The sequence below is a fragment of the Ipomoea nil genome, unplaced genomic scaffold (genome assembly GCF_001879475.1).
Source record: "Ipomoea nil cultivar Tokyo-kokei standard unplaced genomic scaffold, Asagao_1.1 scaffold1317, whole genome shotgun sequence".
In the NCBI taxonomy this organism is placed as follows: Eukaryota; Viridiplantae; Streptophyta; class Magnoliopsida; order Solanales; family Convolvulaceae; genus Ipomoea; species Ipomoea nil.
Genome location: NW_017617745.1, coordinates 5,063,911 through 5,082,566, shown reverse-complemented (window position 1 = coordinate 5,082,566; position 18,656 = coordinate 5,063,911). Strand labels below are relative to the sequence as shown.

The following is an 18,656-nucleotide window of genomic DNA, read 5'->3' as shown; positions in this document are numbered from 1 at the left end:
TTTAAAAATCATGTTAATCTAAACATTTCATTTTCATTTTAATTTGACCCGTATCACAAATAAATATCCGTAAAACTGTCTTACACAAATATTTGTTGTAATATAATACTACTTCAATCCAATTTTATGTATCTTTCATAATATTAAATTTAATATTAATATATATAATTTATATATTTAAAAATTATATTAAAAGTACTACTCATTCTATTTCACTTTATGTGACTGCTTCAATTAACGAGATTCGATTGATGTTATTTTTAATTTAATTTTTCATAATAATAAGTTTAATGTTAAACTGGTAATATACAAAATTTATATATTTAGCAACTACAATCAAAGTACAATTGAACACAAAAAAATAAATAAATAAATAAAAATAAATAAAAATAAGTAAAAAAAATATTAAAGAAAAATAAATAAATAAGAAAGTGTTATTTTAACCTATGAATATAGTAAGACACATAAAATGAAATACATAAAATATTAATATATTACTCCCTCCGTCCTATTATATGTATCTCCGTCCTATTATATGTATCTGATTCGATTAATGAGGCTGCAGTTATTTTAAATTCAATTTTCCATAGTATTAAGTTTAGTATTAGTATGCAAAATTTATATATTTAAAAACTACATTAAAAGTACTATTAAACATAAAAATCAAAATTTAAAATAATTATAAAAAAATAAACAAGAAAGAAAGAGTTTGTTTTATCCATGAATAATAACTACTAGAACAGATAAAATATGATAGAGAGAGTAAATAAAAAAATTAAATAAATTAAAATAAATTTAATTTAAGTAATAAATAATAACCAGAACAGATAAAATGAGGTAATATTCTCACTTATTGGACAGAAATCAGGAAGAGTTTGGGTGAAGGAGGTAGCGGTTCTCGAAGTTAGTTAATTCACAGAAGCCAATGAGACTTAGCATCAAAACATGCTTTTTTCCCAGCTGGCGATTCCAACCGCAGCACGAGGCCCCCTTTGCTGCAACGCTCCAATTTTTCCAGCTGTTTCGCATTAAAACAAAGCCTCGGCGCACTTTTAATGACCTAACCTACACCCCTCACCGGCGGCGCACAATAGTAACCTTCTGTTCACAAAATTTTACAGCCTACAAATATCTCCATCATACACAACGGTAAAAAAAAATGGAGTAATATAACTTTTACAAAGGCGCACGGGAGGTAAAATAAAAAAGAAAATTAACAGGTGTGGTAAAAAAAATCTGATGTCGGTGGGAGAGCACTGGCTCCGGTGACGAAACTCCGGCGACGCAGTAGATAAATAGATACAGAGAGAGAGATAGAGAGAGAAGCAGATTATACATCTTAGAAATCGGCAATTTTCCGGTGAAACCTGCGCTTTGAGTTATCCATGTCAATCTCGCGGAGGTTCCTCAAGCTTCGAATCGCCAGAACGTTGCTCTTCTCTATCGCTGCAACACCGGATTCTGTATCCACATCACCGGCGCAAAAAATACTCAGTAATTAAGACAAAAAAAGCTAAGAAAGATGTCAAACGGGTGAAATAGAAGAAGCATTTCTATACCTATAGGCTTAGATAATCCGTTGAAACCATTAAACTGAGCTAAATCTGAAACAAAAATCTCATGAGAAACCAATAAATATTCATGAAAACAATTCCGGAAAACAAAATATACAGAAAATTACCATTCTCGGTAGGATGGTGGGAGGAGAGGTAGAGGATGAGGTAGCAAAGGACGGTGAGGAGCGGGATTAGGTGCACGTATTTCTGGGCCTTACCGAGACGCCTCAGCGACTTGCGCTCTTCGTCTTCGTGGAAGGTGGCTACAGAGCCGCCGTCGTCTCGTGCTTCCACGATGACTCCATGAGAGTTGTTGAGGTGCTTTGATCCCGGCGACCCTAGTGATTGCCTATGCATTGCTCCAGAGAGAGAAACAAAGGGAGAGAGAGTAGTTAACAGAGTAAATGAGTGAGAGTTTGCTGAGTCTATTGATGTTTTGATAGATAAACATTTTTATTGATAAGTATAATAAAAATTTTTAAAAAAGGAAAAAGGTATACCCCTTTGTTCAAAATATATCTAGTTCCACCAATAAAACTTGAATGGAGTTATTTTTAATTTAACATTTTATGATATTAAATTTAATATTAATATATAAAAAATTTGAATGGAGTTATTTTTAATTTAACATTTTATGATATTAAATTTAATATTAATATATAAAATTTGTATGGAAAAAATGGTATTTGTACTCTCACATACAAAATCTTGATATAAACACTTGTATTCAGACCCACATAAAAAAAATAGCTAATAAGAACTTGCCAAATCAGGGAGTAAAATTAGGGATAGCTAATAAGAACTGGTCATATAAGAACTTGTCAAATCAGGGAGTAAAATGTAGAGAGTAAAATTACGGATAGCTAATAAGAACTGGTCATATCAGGGAGTAAAATGTAAGGAGTAAAATTAGGGAGTATATGTAGTAGAACTCAATTTCTTAAATTTTACTCTATAATATGACGGACACTGATAAACTACTTTTTCATGTGGGTCCTAATTCAAATATCTACATCAAGATTTTGTGTGTGGAAGTAAAAGTTAGAAGCAAAAAATGAAAATACACGTAGTATTTTTCATCAAAGAAACTACACTAAAATATTATTACATCAAATTTAAAGTAATAGTTTTTGTTTCTGAAAGTGTATTAAACATTTGTATATAGAACTGTTTTAGCACGGAGTATACAAACTAAAAAGTTGACATTTGAATAGAAAAAGAGTTATTGGTTGTAGAATTGTAGCTTAAGCTGGAAGCTAAAGTTAATGGAATTCGGGAGTAGCACTCTTTTTTTTTTCTTTTCTTTTTTTATTTTTTTTCTCTTTTCCTGAAGATACTCTTGCTCTGCTTTTTGGATAAAGAAAAAAGATAATGCACTTAACTAGTGTGACTTTCAAGTTTCAACCCAAGCATACAATAACTAAACCAAACAAAGGATGATCAACTGATCAAGTGGCCATATTTTGGCACAATTGCACAAATAATGTAAAAATAAAAGACTGCGGAGGTGAATTAATTAATTAATTAAATGTAATTAATTTAAAAATGATATGAAAGTCAATCATAGTAGAACATCTCCTATATAATATTGCATTGATATACTTTGAAATACTTATTTAAAAATAATTATTGGGCATTATCCATTCGCGCAGTGTGCATAAAAAAAACTAGTATTTTAATAAGAATAAAAATATATTTGTGTAATTAGTTATTGATACCTTATTTGAAAAAAATGTAATTTGATTAGGTAAGTGCATCTGATAGAGAATATATCTCGGGCTACGATCTTTATTGTTCCCAAGAAGGCTAGACCTGGTCGGGTTCAGACCGTTTGAGAGCATTGACCTTTTCCCGACCCGATCCAATCAGAAACTAGCGCTTGACCGACCCGCCCTGAAGAGCGAATGGCCTATGGACCTGGTAAGCAGCTGTTGTATACTTGTACCCTTGTCGTGCCCGGTCCCGACCTGATAGCCCGCTCGGGACCCCGAGCACATGAACTTAGCATAAAAGCATAGCTCTAAGAAGCGATTAGTTAGTCAAACATATTCTCACACGTGCACGCTTCTCCTTGGCCGACCGGACTGCCAAGTGCATGGAAGACGCGTGGCGCGCATGCCGACCCCTAGACATGTGTTCCCCGAAACGCCTATAAATACCCCACGAAGTAGCGATAAGGGAAGACATTTTTGCAACTTCTCTATAGCCTTATTCAGCTCGGGAACCTCTGGCCTCACGCTTATTCCTGAGCTCCACTCATTAAACCAACAAGCAGACTTCCTAAGGACTGCAACCCGGTCCAATCCCGTACTTTATACGTATTCATAGAGTCCCAACAATTTACCACATCAGCACCTATGGTATTTGAGTATAGAGGAATGAATAACAAGTGTTGCATCTCACAAGAACTAAAAGTATTAGTAATACCAATAATTCTATTATTCAACTGCAAATAATGAATGAAGTAGCAAATAACAAAGCAAAATAAAAGAGAGTAAAATCTAGAACAATTAAAGAAGAATCGAAAAACAAAATGGAAGAAATCGACCATTGAATAAAGGGTACTTAAACTTGTGAATCCACTAAGACCTTATTGACCACAAACAATCGATGTCACAATATAATTGAATATGCCTAAGACCGCGAGTCATACTATTTTCATGCTAATGAGTATTACTCCGTAATTAGTAGCCCCTAAACTGTTTTATTAGAATATCTTCTTATTAAACTCGATTGTATTAACAATTTGAGAGTTCTACTTAATAATTTGACTCGAACACATAAAATTATATTGATGTCATTCTATCTCTATGGTTACATTCCACTCCTTTCAATTATGTGGTGACCTAAACAAGCAAGAAGATGTCTATCATATCACAAATACATGCATCAAACATGAATCAATAAGTTGACAATTAAGAGGTAAGTAATGACATAATATAATAGGAGTTAAGAGTTTTATCATACTCTTCTGATGGTTCAATGAATGTAAAGTTTGAGATCAACTTCTCCCTAGGACCTACATTCTTCAATTCCTCATCATTCTTTGTCCAATAAAAGGATCTTAATTAAGTGCAAGGATTGTTTCTTGAATTTCCTTGCATTTCTTTCCATCTTTTCCAAATCCTCAGTATCATATTCAGAACCATCAATCAATCTTCATTTATAGGGTCGTTATCTAGTATATTATCATTTTTATTACAATATCACTAAATTATAACTTTAATCCAACCACATGTTAATTTGACAATACACAATCCATAGTTTCATTTTGTACACACTATAATTTCATTATAAAAAGTTATAAACACCACAGTATTTTTTTTAATCAAACTACAGTTTCATTTGACAATATACACTCAATATGTGAGACTTACTACTCAGTTTCATTCTATACACACTGTAGTTTCATACTTTCATTACATCAAGTCATCAACACTAGTGTATCATATATAATTAATATGTGAGACCTGTTATCCAGTTTAATTTTTCTACACACAGTAGTTTTATTATATCAACACTACAATATCATTTTAGTTCAACTACAATTTTATGAGACATGCTACTCGGTTTCATTCTATACACACTGTAGTTTCATTACATCAAGTCATCAACACTAGTGTATCATTTTAATTCAACTATAATTTCATTTAACAATATAGAGAAAATGGTCAAATAGGCCTCTAAACTTTACCCTAAAGGTCAATTAGGCCCCTAAACTTTAAAAAAGTTCAATTAAACACTTAAACATGTCAAATTGGGTCAATGAAGCCCAAAAACTGGTAAATGACATGTTATTACAGGTCATTTTAATTCCGACGACGGATTCCGGCCACCAGCGACAATTTTCGGCAACCGGCGACATTTTTCGGTCGTCTTCCACTGGAGAAGACGACAGGACGGCCGCCTTCTCCATGCGGTCGTCCGATCGTCTTCTCCAGTGGAAGGCGACCGGACAGCCGGAAAATGTCGCCGGTGGCCGGAATCCATCGTCAGAATTGAAATGACTTGTTATAACAGGTCATTTACCGGTTTTTGGGCTTCATTGACCCAATTTGACATGTTTGAGTGTTTAATTGAACTTTTTTAAAGTTTAGGAGCCTGATTGACCTTTGGAGTAAAGTTTAAGGGCCTATTTGACCCTTTTCTCAACAATATATAATCGATATGTGAGACCTGCTATCCTGTTTAATTTTTCTACACGTTGTAGTTTTATTACATCAACACTACAATATCATTTTAGTTCAACTACAATTTTATTTGATAATATACACTTAAAATGTGAGACATGCTACTCGATTTCATTCTATATACACTGTAGTTTCATTGCATCAACACTAGAATATTATTTTACTTCAACTACAGTTTTATTTGACAATATATGTTAAATTAATGCATACATACAAGACTTAACATACCTATCAAAAAGATCATGTTAAGCTCCACTCGATGTTGTGGCATCTGGTTGTTGTTGTTATGTAGAAATGGTTCTTTCACTATCCTCTTCCTGTTACAAGTCTTGTTCTACATCATTTGCAATATTTAGAATTTCAGTAGCAACCATTTCTACTTCCCTTTCATAAGAACAATTTTTCCAAAAGGTTGAACCCCAATCCTAAGGGCCCTCCACACCCCGACCTTACAGAGCATCTGGGAGGATGTAAATCATGGTAACACCATGATTCTGGGAGGCAGTAGAATCATGGTTGGATTCTTTAGATTCTTTTGACAATTTGGTGTCTTCAACACCATGATTCTAATGGCTTCTGCACTCTTTGGATCACATTTCTCCGACCAAAATTGCTAGACTCAACTTTTATTACTCTGATTTTTTTATTGCTTCTTCAGTCTATACAATGATTGCAATCAGTGCAGGGAATTTCCTTTCAAGTCTTTCTCCCTTGAATTCTAGTTTATCAACCTTGAATTCTAGTTTATCAAGGTATGTTAACTATTTTTCAAAAGAATAATAATAAGAGAAAATTGTAATATATGTCAATCACAAATATGTCAATTATCAACGTCGCTCTTCATAAACATTGTAGTTCATTTTTCCACCTTATTTCATTCTCCTAATTTCTTAGATGCATGCGATTGTGAGGCCAGACATGTTTATAGCATATGCACCGTTCCATCACTTTTATCATAAAATTGTGGAAATAATTTTCAGGTAAAAAAAAGTTAGTATAGGCACAAATATATTTATAATAATCTGGAATAATATAATTAATCTAGGGACGACCAAGAATTATGAAACGCAGCCAAAGTGATAGCCTGAGAGAATTCCTGGAAACTGATCCTACCGTCTCCGTCGGTGTCGGCCTCCGTGATCATCTCCGTCAGCTCTTCCGCCGTCAACGTGTGGCCAAGCTTGGCCATGGAGTGGGCCAGCTCGGCGGCCGTGATGTACCCATCGCCGTCGCTGTCGAAGAATTTGAAGAGCTGCTTCAGCTGATCCTCCGAGTAGGGAGACGACTGATCCTCCGAGGAATTTAGGAGCTCCGGGGCCGCCAGGGCCACGAACTCCGGGAACTCCACCAGCCCATTGTTGTTGGTGTCCGCCTTCTGGATCAGCGTGTCCAGGTCGTCGGAGCTCGGGGTTAGGCCCAGGGATCGGAGGAGCGACCCCAGCTCCAGCTGGGTTAGGCTGCCGTCGTTGTTTCTGTCGAATGATCGGAAAATTTCCTTCAGCTCCGCGACTTGTTCCTCGTTTAGCTTCGCCGCCGGTTCTTTGCTGCTCATTCTTGATGGATTTGGGGAGTGGGGTTTCTTTGTTATGATAATCAAGAACGAAAAGGAAATGAATTGATGATCATGATCATGATCGTGATCGTTGCAATAATATAATCAGAATGCGTTTTTTTTTTTCCGACTTTGATTTGTGTTTTTGGTATTATTGTTGCAGGTCTTTCCTATCAGAGTTGAAACTAATGGCGTTCTTGCCGTATTCGATATAAGATCCGAATTGTTAGTATAACTTACGCTTCTGTAGGATCCACATCAATTAATATTCATACTAACTCCTAATAATAATAATAATAATAATAATTATTATTATTATAATAATAATAATAATAATAATAATAATAAGGCCCTTCCAAATAATAATAATAATAAGGCAAAATTATTACACTACTTTTTGTCCCTAAATTATAGAATTCATTTTAAGTGTTGGTCTTGCTCACTTTTTGCCCTTAAACTATCATTGACGTTGCACTTTTCGTCCCAAAATTAACTTCACGTGCTAACTTTTTCTTCCTTAAAAAAAATTAAAAAAAAATAAAAAAATAAAAAAAAACTCTAACACAATCCACTATCGCTATCCGCGGATTGCCAAATAAGGACTTAGGCTGTGTTTGGAAACCTGGAAAATGATTTCTGGAAATCATTTTCCTGGATTCCCATGTTTGGATGGGATTGGAAAACCCAGTCAACGAAAAACATTTTCTATTGACTGAAAAAAATCAAGCTGATTTGGCGGAAAATGACTTCCGCCAAAATTTGACAGAAGTCATTTTCCGCTAAACATACAACAATGTTTTCGGCGGAAACCAGTGGTCTGGTTTTCGTCAAAAATCAGAGCTGTGGTTTTAGGTGGAAAACAGAGCACTGGTTTTCAGTTGGAAACCTTAAAAAAATAAAAAATAAAAAATAAAAAAAATAAAAAAAAAAAAACAACCGAGAGGAACGATGGTTTCCGCAGCCGAGAACCAGTCTGGTTTCCGATTGTGGAAATCAGAGATAAGGGAAACTAGAGTGAAGTTCTCTCTGATTTCCGGCGAGGGAAACCATTCTATATGGTTTTCACTGTCTTTTTTGTTTTATTTTTTATTTTATTTTTTAACTTTTTAATAATTAATATTATTTGATTTCATAAAAAAATAATATTATTATAAATATTTTTATTTTAAACAAAATAATTAATTATATAAAATATTTAATTATACAATTTTACCTCATTTTCTTAAAAATGAACCAAACACACAAAGACAATTTTCTGCTGTGTAACCAAACACGAGAAAAAAAAAAACATTTTTCAAAAAATGACTCATTTTCTAAAAAAAAAATATTTTTCAGAAGTCATTTTTCTGTTTTTCAAACGGATCCTTAGCTTAAAATTGCAGCAAATGATTTAGATTGAAATGTGAAACAATTGTATGAGTAAAAGATCAAATGTTTCGCAATAGATCAAACATATTCTTTTTTCATAATTAGAAAATGAATTTTTTTAATCAAATACGTATGCCAAATTCTTCTTATTTTTATATTCAGTTTTTGATTCATTTGAAAGCAAGTTTTAAGAGTTGAGAAGTCTTTATGGTGACTTGAGCAATTGAGCTAAAGGACATTGACATACTACATTACTAGTGTACTAAATACTGCTATCTTTTTGGCTTGCTTTGTAAAGAAGGCACAAATACTTCTTCTCCCCTCACGTGTGTGAGCCGATTACTTTTAGGGTCCGTTTGGAAAGCAGGAAAATGACTTCTGGAAAATGTTTTCTGAAAATTGAGTCATTTTCTGGAAAACATTTTCCTTTCCCGTGTTTGGTTGCATTCTGGAAAATTATTTTTGTATGTTTTGTTCATTTTCTGGAAAATGAGCAGAATTGTATAATTAAACATTTTAATTATTTTATTTAGAATATTACAACATGTATAATAATATATAATAATATAATAATAACTTTAAATATAATAAAAAATAACTAATAATATATCAAAAATATTATGGTGGTGGTGGTGTAGTGGTAGTGGTGTTATTTGTTATATAATAATAATAATAATAATAATAATAATAATAATAATAATAATAATAATAATAACAACTGGTGGTAGCAGTGGTGGTGGTGGTGTGGTGGCAGTGGTTGCGGTGGTATGGTGGTGGTGGTGGTGGTGGCGGCGACGGTGGTTGCAGTGGTATGGTGGTGGCGGCGGCAGCGGTGGTATGGTGGTGGTGGTGGCGGCAATGGTGGTTGCAGTGGTGGCGGTGGTTGCGATGGTATGGTCGTGGTGGTGGTGGTGTGATGGTGGTGGCGGTGGTTGCGGTGGTATGGTGGTGGTGGCGGCGGCGGTGGCATGGTGGTGGTGGTGGTGGCGGCGGCAACGGTGGTTGTGGTGGTATGATGGTGGTGGCAGTGGCGGTCGTAGTGGTAGTGGTGGTCGTGTGATGGTGGTGGTGGCGGTGGCGACGGTGGTTGCGGTGGTATGGTGGTGGTGGTGTGGTAGCGTAGTGGTGGTGGTGTGATGGTGGTTGCGGCGGTGGTTGCGGTGGTATGGTGGTGGCGGTGGTGGTGGTTGCGGTGGTGCGGTGGTGGTGGTGGTGGCGGCGGCGGTGGTGGTGTGATGGTGGTAGTGAGGTGGTGGTGGTGGTGGTGGCGGCGGCGGCGGTGGTAGTGGTGGTGGTGTGATGGTGGTAGTGAGGTGGTGGTGGTATGGTGTTGATGATGTTGGTGGTTGTGTGATGTTGGTGTAAAAGTTGGAAAATGACTTCCCCAAAAAAAGGGGAAGTCATTTTCCTTTAAAACAAGCCTATTTTCCAAAGTCAACTGAAAATGATTTCCGTTGACATGATTTTCCAAGCACATCCAAACAATGGAAACTTGGAAAATGATTTTCAGAACTCATTTTCCAGGTTTCCAAATACACCCTTAACAGACTCCAAACAATACGTAGACCATATGTGACACCCCGTATTTTCCTAAAATAAACTATAGTCTCGATATTAAATATTTTTATTAAAAATATTTATATAGTTATTTAATATAAAATGGGCTCGGGTCTATTTAATATGGTGAATCAATCTTTTTGTACCCAAATATCCTAAGCCCGATATTTATTGATAGAATATGCTCAATAAATATTATTTGGCCCAAATGATTTTTATTACCCAAATCTTCCTAAGCCAAATTTAGTCTTGAACCCATATCAACCTTAACCCAAATATTTGTGTCCTAGGCCTACCAAACAGTTGTTGGCAAATTATTGTATGGACCATGGTCCACACAATGTTATGTGGACTATAACAAAAAGTACATTTTTAATGTACTAAATGTACATTATTTTTGTACTGAATGTACATTATACAATATAATGTACACTCAGAACAAAAATAATGTACATCCCCTGTATACAATGTACATTATCTTTGTACTAAATGTACATTACTTTTGTACTGAATGTACATTATTTTACAGAAGACAAAATATGGTCCACACAACTTGTGTGAACCATGGTCCACACAATAATGATTGACAGTTGTTATATTATAGACCGCGGTGCATAATCGATTATGCACCGCGGCCCATATACGGCGCCATTTCTTTAAGTAAAGAAACGGCCCGCCGTTAGAGTTAACGAAGTCCGTTTGTTTGGTGTATTAAACACCAATTGACACTACAGTATATCCAAACCGACACTGCAGTTATATCAAAATGATACTGTAGTTATAGTGAAATGAAACTGCAATGTATATAAACTGAAACTGAATAACATTTCACATATTTGAGTGTATATTGTACAATGAAGCTGTAATTATATCAAAATGATCATGTAATTGTGTTTTAATAAAACTATAGTGTATATAAAATAAAATTAAATAACATTTTCACATATTTGAGTCTATAAATATTGAATGAAACTATAGTTATATCGAAATGAAAGTGTAGTTGTGTTCAACTGAAACTGCAGTGTATACAAAATGACACTGAACAACAGAGTTACTTTTTGCAAAAGGGTGCGAAACGGCGAAAATAAACACTGTTAATTTTCATTTAAAAAAAAAAAGACGCGCGGTGCATAATCGATTATGCACCGCGGTGCATAATATAATTTGCCTGAACCAAAGAAAACAATCAACCCAATTATCCAAATACAAGTGTTGAGCCCAATCTTTTCTATTCAATTCCTCTAACCCAAAATGGAAACCTAGGTATAGGTAGATATCTCTATCCTGGGTATTGTCTTTCTCTCCTAGCTAAGTGGAACGGCAGCTTTGTTTCTCCCTTCACCCTCATCTTTGGTTCTTCCTCTACTCAAACCAATCGTTATGGTGCATACGGACGCCAAAACGACGTCGTTTTATTAAAAAAACACGCGTCTCCTCTTTAAAAAAAATTCAGGTTCGATTCCCAGCAACAACATTATATTGTTCATTCATTCTGAAATTTTAATTCATAGATTATGGAATTATAGTTCATTGATTATGGAATTATAGTTCATCAATTATGAAATTGTAGTTCATCGATTCTGAAATTTTAGTTTATAGATTATGGAATTTTAGTTCATTCATTCTGGAATTTTTAGTTCATTGATTAGATTATGGAATTATAGTTCATCGATTATGGAATTTTAATTCATATGTTGTTGCTGGGAATCGAACCTGATTTTTTTTAGGAGAGACGCGCCATTTATTAAAACGACGTCGTTTTGACATCCGTATGCACCATGGATGCATAGCATAATTTGCCTACTCAAACAAACAGCCCCTCTGGTTCCAACCTCTTCCTAGTAAACCAGTGGTGACGTCGAAGCAGAGCCTCCATGTGTGTCCGGCGAGCTTCGGAGCTGTGTCAACCGTTCTCTCTTTACGGCAACATCGGTGATGAGGCATAGTGTAAAGCCACCACCACAGCGAGGCGGGTATCTAGCTTGGAACGTCGGAGGTTAATGGAGTTAGGGAGAAGCTCCGGTGATCTCCGTTTTCCGGCGATGCAACGGTGGTGGGTCTTGGTTCTTCTCCCGGCGGAACGGCAGCTGCGTTCTTCCTCGAGAAGCAACAAGTCCAACGTGTGTAGTGGCGGCAGCCTCGGTCTCTCTCAGCGAAACAGAGATCTTCTCCCCTGTTCTCGGTGGCGTTGGGCGGAGCAGCGAGCAGCAACGCCTCCTCCGGCCTCCACCTCTTTCCGGCGTGGCAGTCCGACGGCAACAATCTGGAGGAATGGCTTGGTGGCTTAGGCACACCGGCGGGTGGTGGATGTACCTGGGGCCAGGACGGAGCCAGGACGTAATAGTGCGGGGGCCAACTAAGTACTAAATCAAATACATTGATATACCGTTAACATATTTCAAAATAATCATTGCATTACAAATTCAATAAAGTTTAGAATAAATCATTTATAATTGAATCTATATTAAATTATTTTGCAATATGATTTTCAATGCACATTGCTTTGTACGGCTGAAAGAATGAAAACATTCACACATGTTTTAAAAGACTATTGATTATTTCTTGAAAAATCATTTTCACAACATAACATAATAGTACTTGTTTTCTCAAATACATATACTACACAATTGTTACATTATTATGCATTTTAAATTTAATACAAAATTTATCACACAACCACAAATTTACATAATTAACCAAACAAATGCACCTTGATATCCATGATTTAGAATCAAACAAAACAATTATTTAAGATAAACAATAGAATATGAAACAAAAATTAACCAAACAAGTAGTTAGAAACAAAAATAAAAAACAAAAATTAACTTGAAAAATATGCATAGATTTTGTTAATGACAAATTATCTTATTATAACCTATATGTCGCATATATGCATGGTTCTAGAGAGAGAAACTAGTAAGTAGGTTAAATGATGTTTAATTTGAATGTGAGTCAATAATGTAGGGAATACATAATTTGAAATAAGAGAGAACTGAAAAAGTTGAGAAGATAAAGAAATTTATAACTTTACCTGTAAGATTAATTAAGTGGAGGGGGGCCAAATATTTTAAAGAAACAATAAAATTTTAAAATTTTATATAATATTTTTTTTAAAAAAAATTAATACATATATAACATTAAAAAAATTTGGGGTGGGGGAGGGGGGCCAAGGCCCCCCTAAGAATGCACTTGCCTCCGTCCCTGCCTGGGGCTCCACCCGCGGGTGCAGCTGCATGAAGAAGAAGAAGATGGCAGTGGTGAGCTTTGTTTATCCTTGTTGTTTACTAGGTGTTAAGTAGTTTGTTGTTAATTAGTGTTACAAAAGTGTTGCTTAGTTTAGTGGTAAGACAGTGGTTAGTATTTAAGGGGTGATTAAGGTTTGATTCTCACAAAAGCTTTAAGCAGTAACTATTAGTTTTAATTAATAAGTTTACCTTGTGCTTGGTCATTAGCTTATTTATTAGTATTGTTGCCTAAGTTCACAACATGATACTTAGGCTAGATGGTTAAGGGTGTGGTCAATCTTAAGAGGGATTAGGGTTCAAATCCCCTATAAGCCTAGCTAGTTTGGTTTAGTGTTTTGTTATTAAAGTGAAGGGTCAGTTTGATTCGCAGGTTCCCCTTTTGATAGACTGGCTTATGAGTTGAGCTTAAGGTTGGCGTTGTTTTTGGATTGTTAAGGTACAAAGATAACCTATGCTTTACAAAACCTATTTTCTTACTTATATGATGATTTCTTGGCTTCTACACGTGATTCTTGTGATGAAATGTGAGATTTGATGCATTGTCTTGTGGTGATGCATGTTTAGAGCTTGTTCTTAGGGTTCTTGTATGCCATTGCTTGGCTATTTCTTGGGTTCAAGTCATATTGTTGTATTGTGTGAGATTTTGGGTGTTTTGGACTTGAATTTGGACTTCTTGTTGAAAATCCCCGAAGGGATTATTTTTGGAGTACAGGTGTACCTGCGGGCGGAACGGCAGGCAGAGGCCTACCCACCGCCCCACCCGCGGGGAACAAGGCTTGTGGGCTTGGTACCCGCGGGCGGAACCACAGGTGGTTGTCCACCCGTGGCCCACCCGCGGGGAACATGTATGTTGGTTGGCGGGGATTTGTTCCCCGTGATTCTTTTGACTCGGTATTGATGTTTTAACTTCCCGATGTTGTTTTATTGGGTCATTTGTGAGTCTTCTTGATGTTTCGTATGTCTAGAACGGTATGATAGGATTCCATGTAGGATTTGGTGTCTTGAATCGTGCTAAGTGTCCAACTTTGTGATTCGTTGGACTATTGTGAGTCTTGTATGTTCTTTGGAACTACTTTTGTTTACCCGTTTGATAAGCATGCTAGTTTGATGTTGAAATGCTAGTATGTGCGGTTTGTTCTTTCCTATTGAGATTGGCAACTTGTGTTGACCATCGTTTGGTGTCGGATTGTGATCCTTCGTTGTTGAGTATGGTTTCATATCTTTGTTGTGATCCATTGATTGATTCCTATGATATGAACGTGTGTAATCGTTGTACCCTTTGATTGATGCTTGATTAAGGTTATTGTGGAACCTTAGTCTTCTTGGTAATGATGATGACTTGTGTGATTATGATTGAAATTGGTGGTGTGACCTGAGCGTAGGCTCATATGTAGGTGGTTGTGTGAATGAAATGAATAGTACCCTTGTGTACTCATATGTAAGTGGTTTGTTGGAGATTGTTGGAGTGGGGACGACGGTCCCTGGCGGTATAAGGTTGGACTCAGAAGTACAGGGTGGCACTCGGAGGTAATGGTTGGAACTGAAATAAAGCCGGGGGTAGCCATAAGGTCGGAACAGGACATAAGGTTGGAACTGTGAAACTTGTGACATGTAGTTGTCACTGTGGCATGTAGTTGCCAATGTGTGAATGTGTATTCTTTGCTAATGAGCATGTCTTGATGTATTCTACTTTGTGATCAGTAGAATACATCTCGAGTTGTATTGGTTACAGTTGGTATTCTTGTCTTGTTGTTGTCGTAAGGATGTTGATTTCCTTTTCCTTGAGAGTGTGAATTAGTCTTTGAAGTTGACTTCTCTCTATGGCTTTTGAAATGATATATACTGTATTCCGTTTCGAAAATGGTTTTGACTTATACTTATCTATATATGCTATTTAACGCGTATTAATGGGTTACCAGCAATGTTTGATGACCGGGTGTCATCCCCATGTTATGTTTTCCTTGTTCTACAGGTTTTGAGTAGAGACCAAGAGCGCTAGACTGGAGCTTAAATAGTTTTATCCTTTGTCTAGACGTTGTGTTTTGAGCGGCCTGTGTGCCTTAACTCTTTAGACTATGTTGAATGTATGGATTAGTTTCCCCGCCTGTGCATCTTTAGCAGTTAAGATGTGGCATAAAGCCCCGGTATAGACTTGCTTCCGCTTAATGTTTATCGATGTTTAGTTTGTTTATCTCTTGCATCTAAGTTTTTAAAATATGGTAAAATCGGGGGTGTTACACCATAATCTTGACTTTTGGCATAAAGTTGACTCTAATATTAGATTGAAGCATATGCTCCATCTCAATTAGAACTAACACAAATACTTATGATTAATAGGATAATAGATAATATTAGAGTTAATAATGGACTCAAGTGTGAGAGTCCTAGTAGTCTTCTACCTCTAGCTTATATTATCTGTAACAGTTGTTATTCCTGATTATCGAATATAGAATTACGTTATATTCATCTGGCCGTGTTTTTGATTAATCGTCTGCCCTTGTCTGTTTTACAAATGCGTAGTCCGTACTATACACTGTTTCGTTCTGAGTCTTCTATGTCTTATCTTAGAGTGTTTGGGTGTTTGTGTTACCCTTATCTCCGGCCATACAATAAGCACAAATTTGCTTTTCGGTTGTCTCCTTGTGTTTTCTTAGGATACCCGTCTTCGTTTCGTGGGTATCGGTGCATGGACCTTGATACGGGTAAAATGTGTATATGCCGACATGTTCGGTTTGATGAGGGTGTGTTCCCCTTTGCTAAATCCTTTGTGCAGGATCGTTCCCCGGATTGCGATGTTGGTGAACCGTGGGGTGTTTGTCCGATTGTTGTGCCATCGCCTACTGGGTTGCCTGAGCCACGTCCAGGTGCTATGCTACCAGCTAGTCATGGTGTTGTTACGAGTAAGCCCAAGTGCTGAGCTAGGCCGGTGCCACCGCCCCACTCTCATTCTATGTTATTGCGGCACATGGAGCATACTAAGCCGCTTCAGGCTTTGGTGGCTAGCTCGGGTGATCCTTCGTGTTATTCCTAGGTTGTCTTGCATCTGGAGTGGCGTGTTGCGATGGATGAGGAGTTTAATGCGCTCCTCCATAATCACACTTGGCGACTGGTTTCGGCTTCGTCTGACATGAATATTGTGGGGTGCAAGTGGGTGTACCAAACCAAGCGTAAGGCTGACGGTTCAGTTGAACGGTATAAGGCGCGGTTGGTTGCCAAAGGCTGTAATCAGGTTGCCGGGGAGGATTTCTTTGAAACTTTCAGCCCGGTGGTCAAGCCAACTACAGTTTGTCTCCTTTTGTCCTATGCTTTGTCTCGTGGTTGGATTCTTCGGTAGCTGGACGTGCATAACGCCTTTCTTAATGGGCGCTTAGCTGAATCTGTGCTTATGAAGCATCCTCTAGGCTATGTTGATCCAACTTTCCCAGACCATGTGTATCATTTACAGCGATCTCTTTATGGTCTGAAGCAGGCCCCACGGGCTTGGTTTAGGCGCCTGCATGATTATCTGCTCTCAGTCGAGTTTAAGTCGTCCAAAACCGACGTTTCTTTATTTTATTATACTCTTGCAGGTGCACATGTTTTCTTGCTTGTATACGATGATGACATCCTTTTGATAGGTAGTGACCCGGCTTTGGTTGATTCGCTTTTAAGGCAGCTTGCTACGGCCTTTAAGATTCGTGATCTGGGCTCCCTGAGTTTTCTTTTCGGGATACAGCTGGTTCCTATTGATGATGGTTTTGTGTTGTCCCAGCGCCGTTATATGTCTGATATTTTGACTCGGGCTGGTATGGTGGATTGTAAGCCACTTGCTACTCCTCTGTCAGTTGCTCGGTCGTCTGAGCTATCTACTGAGCCTTTTGCGAATCCCACACAGTATCGTAGTCTGGCGGGTGCATTGCAGTACTTGACCGTCACTCGATCGAATTTGTCATATGCTGTCAATCAGCTCTGTCAGCATATGCAATCTCCCATGGTTTATGACTGGGTTGTGTTGAAGCGTGTTCTTCGCTATGTCAAGGGCACATTGGATTTTGGTTTGCGTCTTCGGCCTTCGCCTCACTCTACTTTGCATGCGTACTCGGACTCGGATTGGGCTGGGGATCCGGCAGACCGGAAGTCTACCAGCGGATTTGCTGTTTATCTTGGCTGCAACTTAGTTTCTTGGGTATGTCGCAAGCAGCGCATGGTGGCTCGGTCGTCGACTGAGGCTGAGTATAAGGGCTTAGTTGATGTGGCTGCAGAAGTTACGTGGATTGTGTCCTTATTGGCTGAGATTGGCTTACCAGTTTCTTCACCACCGACCCTCTGGTGTGACAACCTCAGGGCTACGTACATGTGCGCCAATCCTGTTTTCCACGCGCGCACGAAGCATGTGGAGGTCGATTAGGTCTCCTCTGGTGCTTTCAGGGTTCATTATGTTTCTACTCAGGAGCAGGTTGCTGACATCTTTACTAAATTAAACCGCTTGCTGCTATGCGGTTCGGGGTTCTTCGTGACAAGCTTAATGTTGTTTCTTTGCCACCTTAAGCTTGAGGGAGTGTAATAAGATAATAGATAATATTAGAGTTAATAATGGACTCAAGTGTGAGAGTCCTAATAATCTTCTACCTCCAGCTTATATTATCTGTAACAGTTGTTATTCCTGATTATCGAATATAGAATTACGTTACATTCATCATGATAATGCTAATTGTAAGTAATAAAATATTTATATTGTAAGTAATAAAATATTTATACCAAACTTAATATGTTTGGGAAGAATATCACCCACAATAAGTATCTATTCAATCTGTTAGAACACAACCCTAATAATTCATATTTTCTATATGGGCAATTTTTCAATATTTTGTTACTTTGCAAGAAAAGATTTTCTTTGTGCGTTCGTAGAGCTATTTATTCAATCGTAGACATTTCTGAAAATCCTCCGACAAAAGGGACAAATTGTCAATTTTGAAAGAACTTATTGTAAACCTCTTTTAGATATGAATCTATCTGATTCATAAGGAAAGAACCTTCATGAGTGTGATCCTTAGCCACACTGTTAGAACAATCACTCCTGACTTTGCTAAAGTTTAATTTCTGTTTGAGATTGTCATGTAAATCAGACACATTGCAATCTGAGATGTAACTCAAAGCACAGATAGCAGGGATTAGTTTGAGAGAGAGAGAGAGAGAGAGAGAGCTTTTA

At 37.1% G+C, this 18,656-nt stretch overlaps 3 protein-coding genes across 4 annotated transcripts; 1 reads left to right on the top strand and 2 right to left on the bottom strand.

Annotated features, from left to right (window-relative positions):
* Positions 1–833: 833 nt before the first annotated feature.
* Positions 834–18,643, bottom strand: LOC109185355. 2 transcript variants are annotated; one of them, XM_019335341.1, is made up of 4 exons: positions 18,625–18,643; positions 1,682–1,943; positions 1,560–1,604; positions 834–1,461 (listed from the first exon to the last, which is right to left on the bottom strand). In XM_019335341.1, exons 2-4 carry the CDS (start codon positions 1,911–1,913, stop codon positions 1,340–1,342), a joined length of 399 nt encoding a protein of 132 aa, XP_019190886.1. In that variant the 5' UTR covers positions 1,914–1,943; positions 18,625–18,643; the 3' UTR covers positions 834–1,339. The 2 variants fall into 2 exon arrangements, with proteins under 2 accessions (XP_019190886.1, XP_019190885.1); XM_019335340.1 differs by lacking the exon at positions 18,625–18,643 and having other exon boundaries at positions 1,682–1,998.
* Positions 6,765–7,508, bottom strand: LOC109185353 (probable calcium-binding protein CML18). Its single transcript, XM_019335338.1, has one exon. The coding sequence runs from the start codon at positions 7,296–7,298 to the stop codon at positions 6,783–6,785; it is 516 nt and encodes a 171-aa protein (XP_019190883.1). The 5' UTR covers positions 7,299–7,508; the 3' UTR covers positions 6,765–6,782.
* LOC109185294 (uncharacterized mitochondrial protein AtMg00810-like) lies at positions 16,530–17,855 on the top strand. Its single transcript, XM_019335272.1, has 2 exons — positions 16,530–16,751; positions 16,803–17,855. The coding sequence occupies exons 1-2, from the start codon at positions 16,530–16,532 to the stop codon at positions 17,853–17,855; spliced, it is 1,275 nt and encodes a 424-aa protein (XP_019190817.1).
* Positions 18,644–18,656: the final 13 nt, after the last annotated feature.

Excerpts from the sequence above, each read along its gene's own strand:
- LOC109185294 (XM_019335272.1), top strand. The coding sequence starts at position 16,530 with ATGGATGAGGAGTTTAATGCGCTCCTCCATAATCACACTTGGCGACTG. Across the intron at positions 16,752-16,802 it reads CGGTGGTCAAGCCAACTACA|CTGGACGTGCATAACGCCTT; the intron begins GTTTGTCTCCTT and ends ATTCTTCGGTAG.
- LOC109185353 (XM_019335338.1), bottom strand. The coding sequence starts at position 7,298 with ATGAGCAGCAAAGAACCGGCGGCGAAGCTAAACGAGGAACAAGTCGCG.
- LOC109185355 (XM_019335341.1), bottom strand. The coding sequence starts at position 1,913 with ATGCATAGGCAATCACTAGGGTCGCCGGGATCAAAGCACCTCAACAAC. Across the intron at positions 1,605-1,681 it reads CCACCATCCTACCGAGAATG|ATTTAGCTCAGTTTAATGGT; the intron begins GTAATTTTCTGT and ends TTTTTGTTTCAG. Across the intron at positions 1,462-1,559 it reads CGGATTATCTAAGCCTATAG|AATCCGGTGTTGCAGCGATA; the intron begins GTATAGAAATGC and ends ATGTGGATACAG.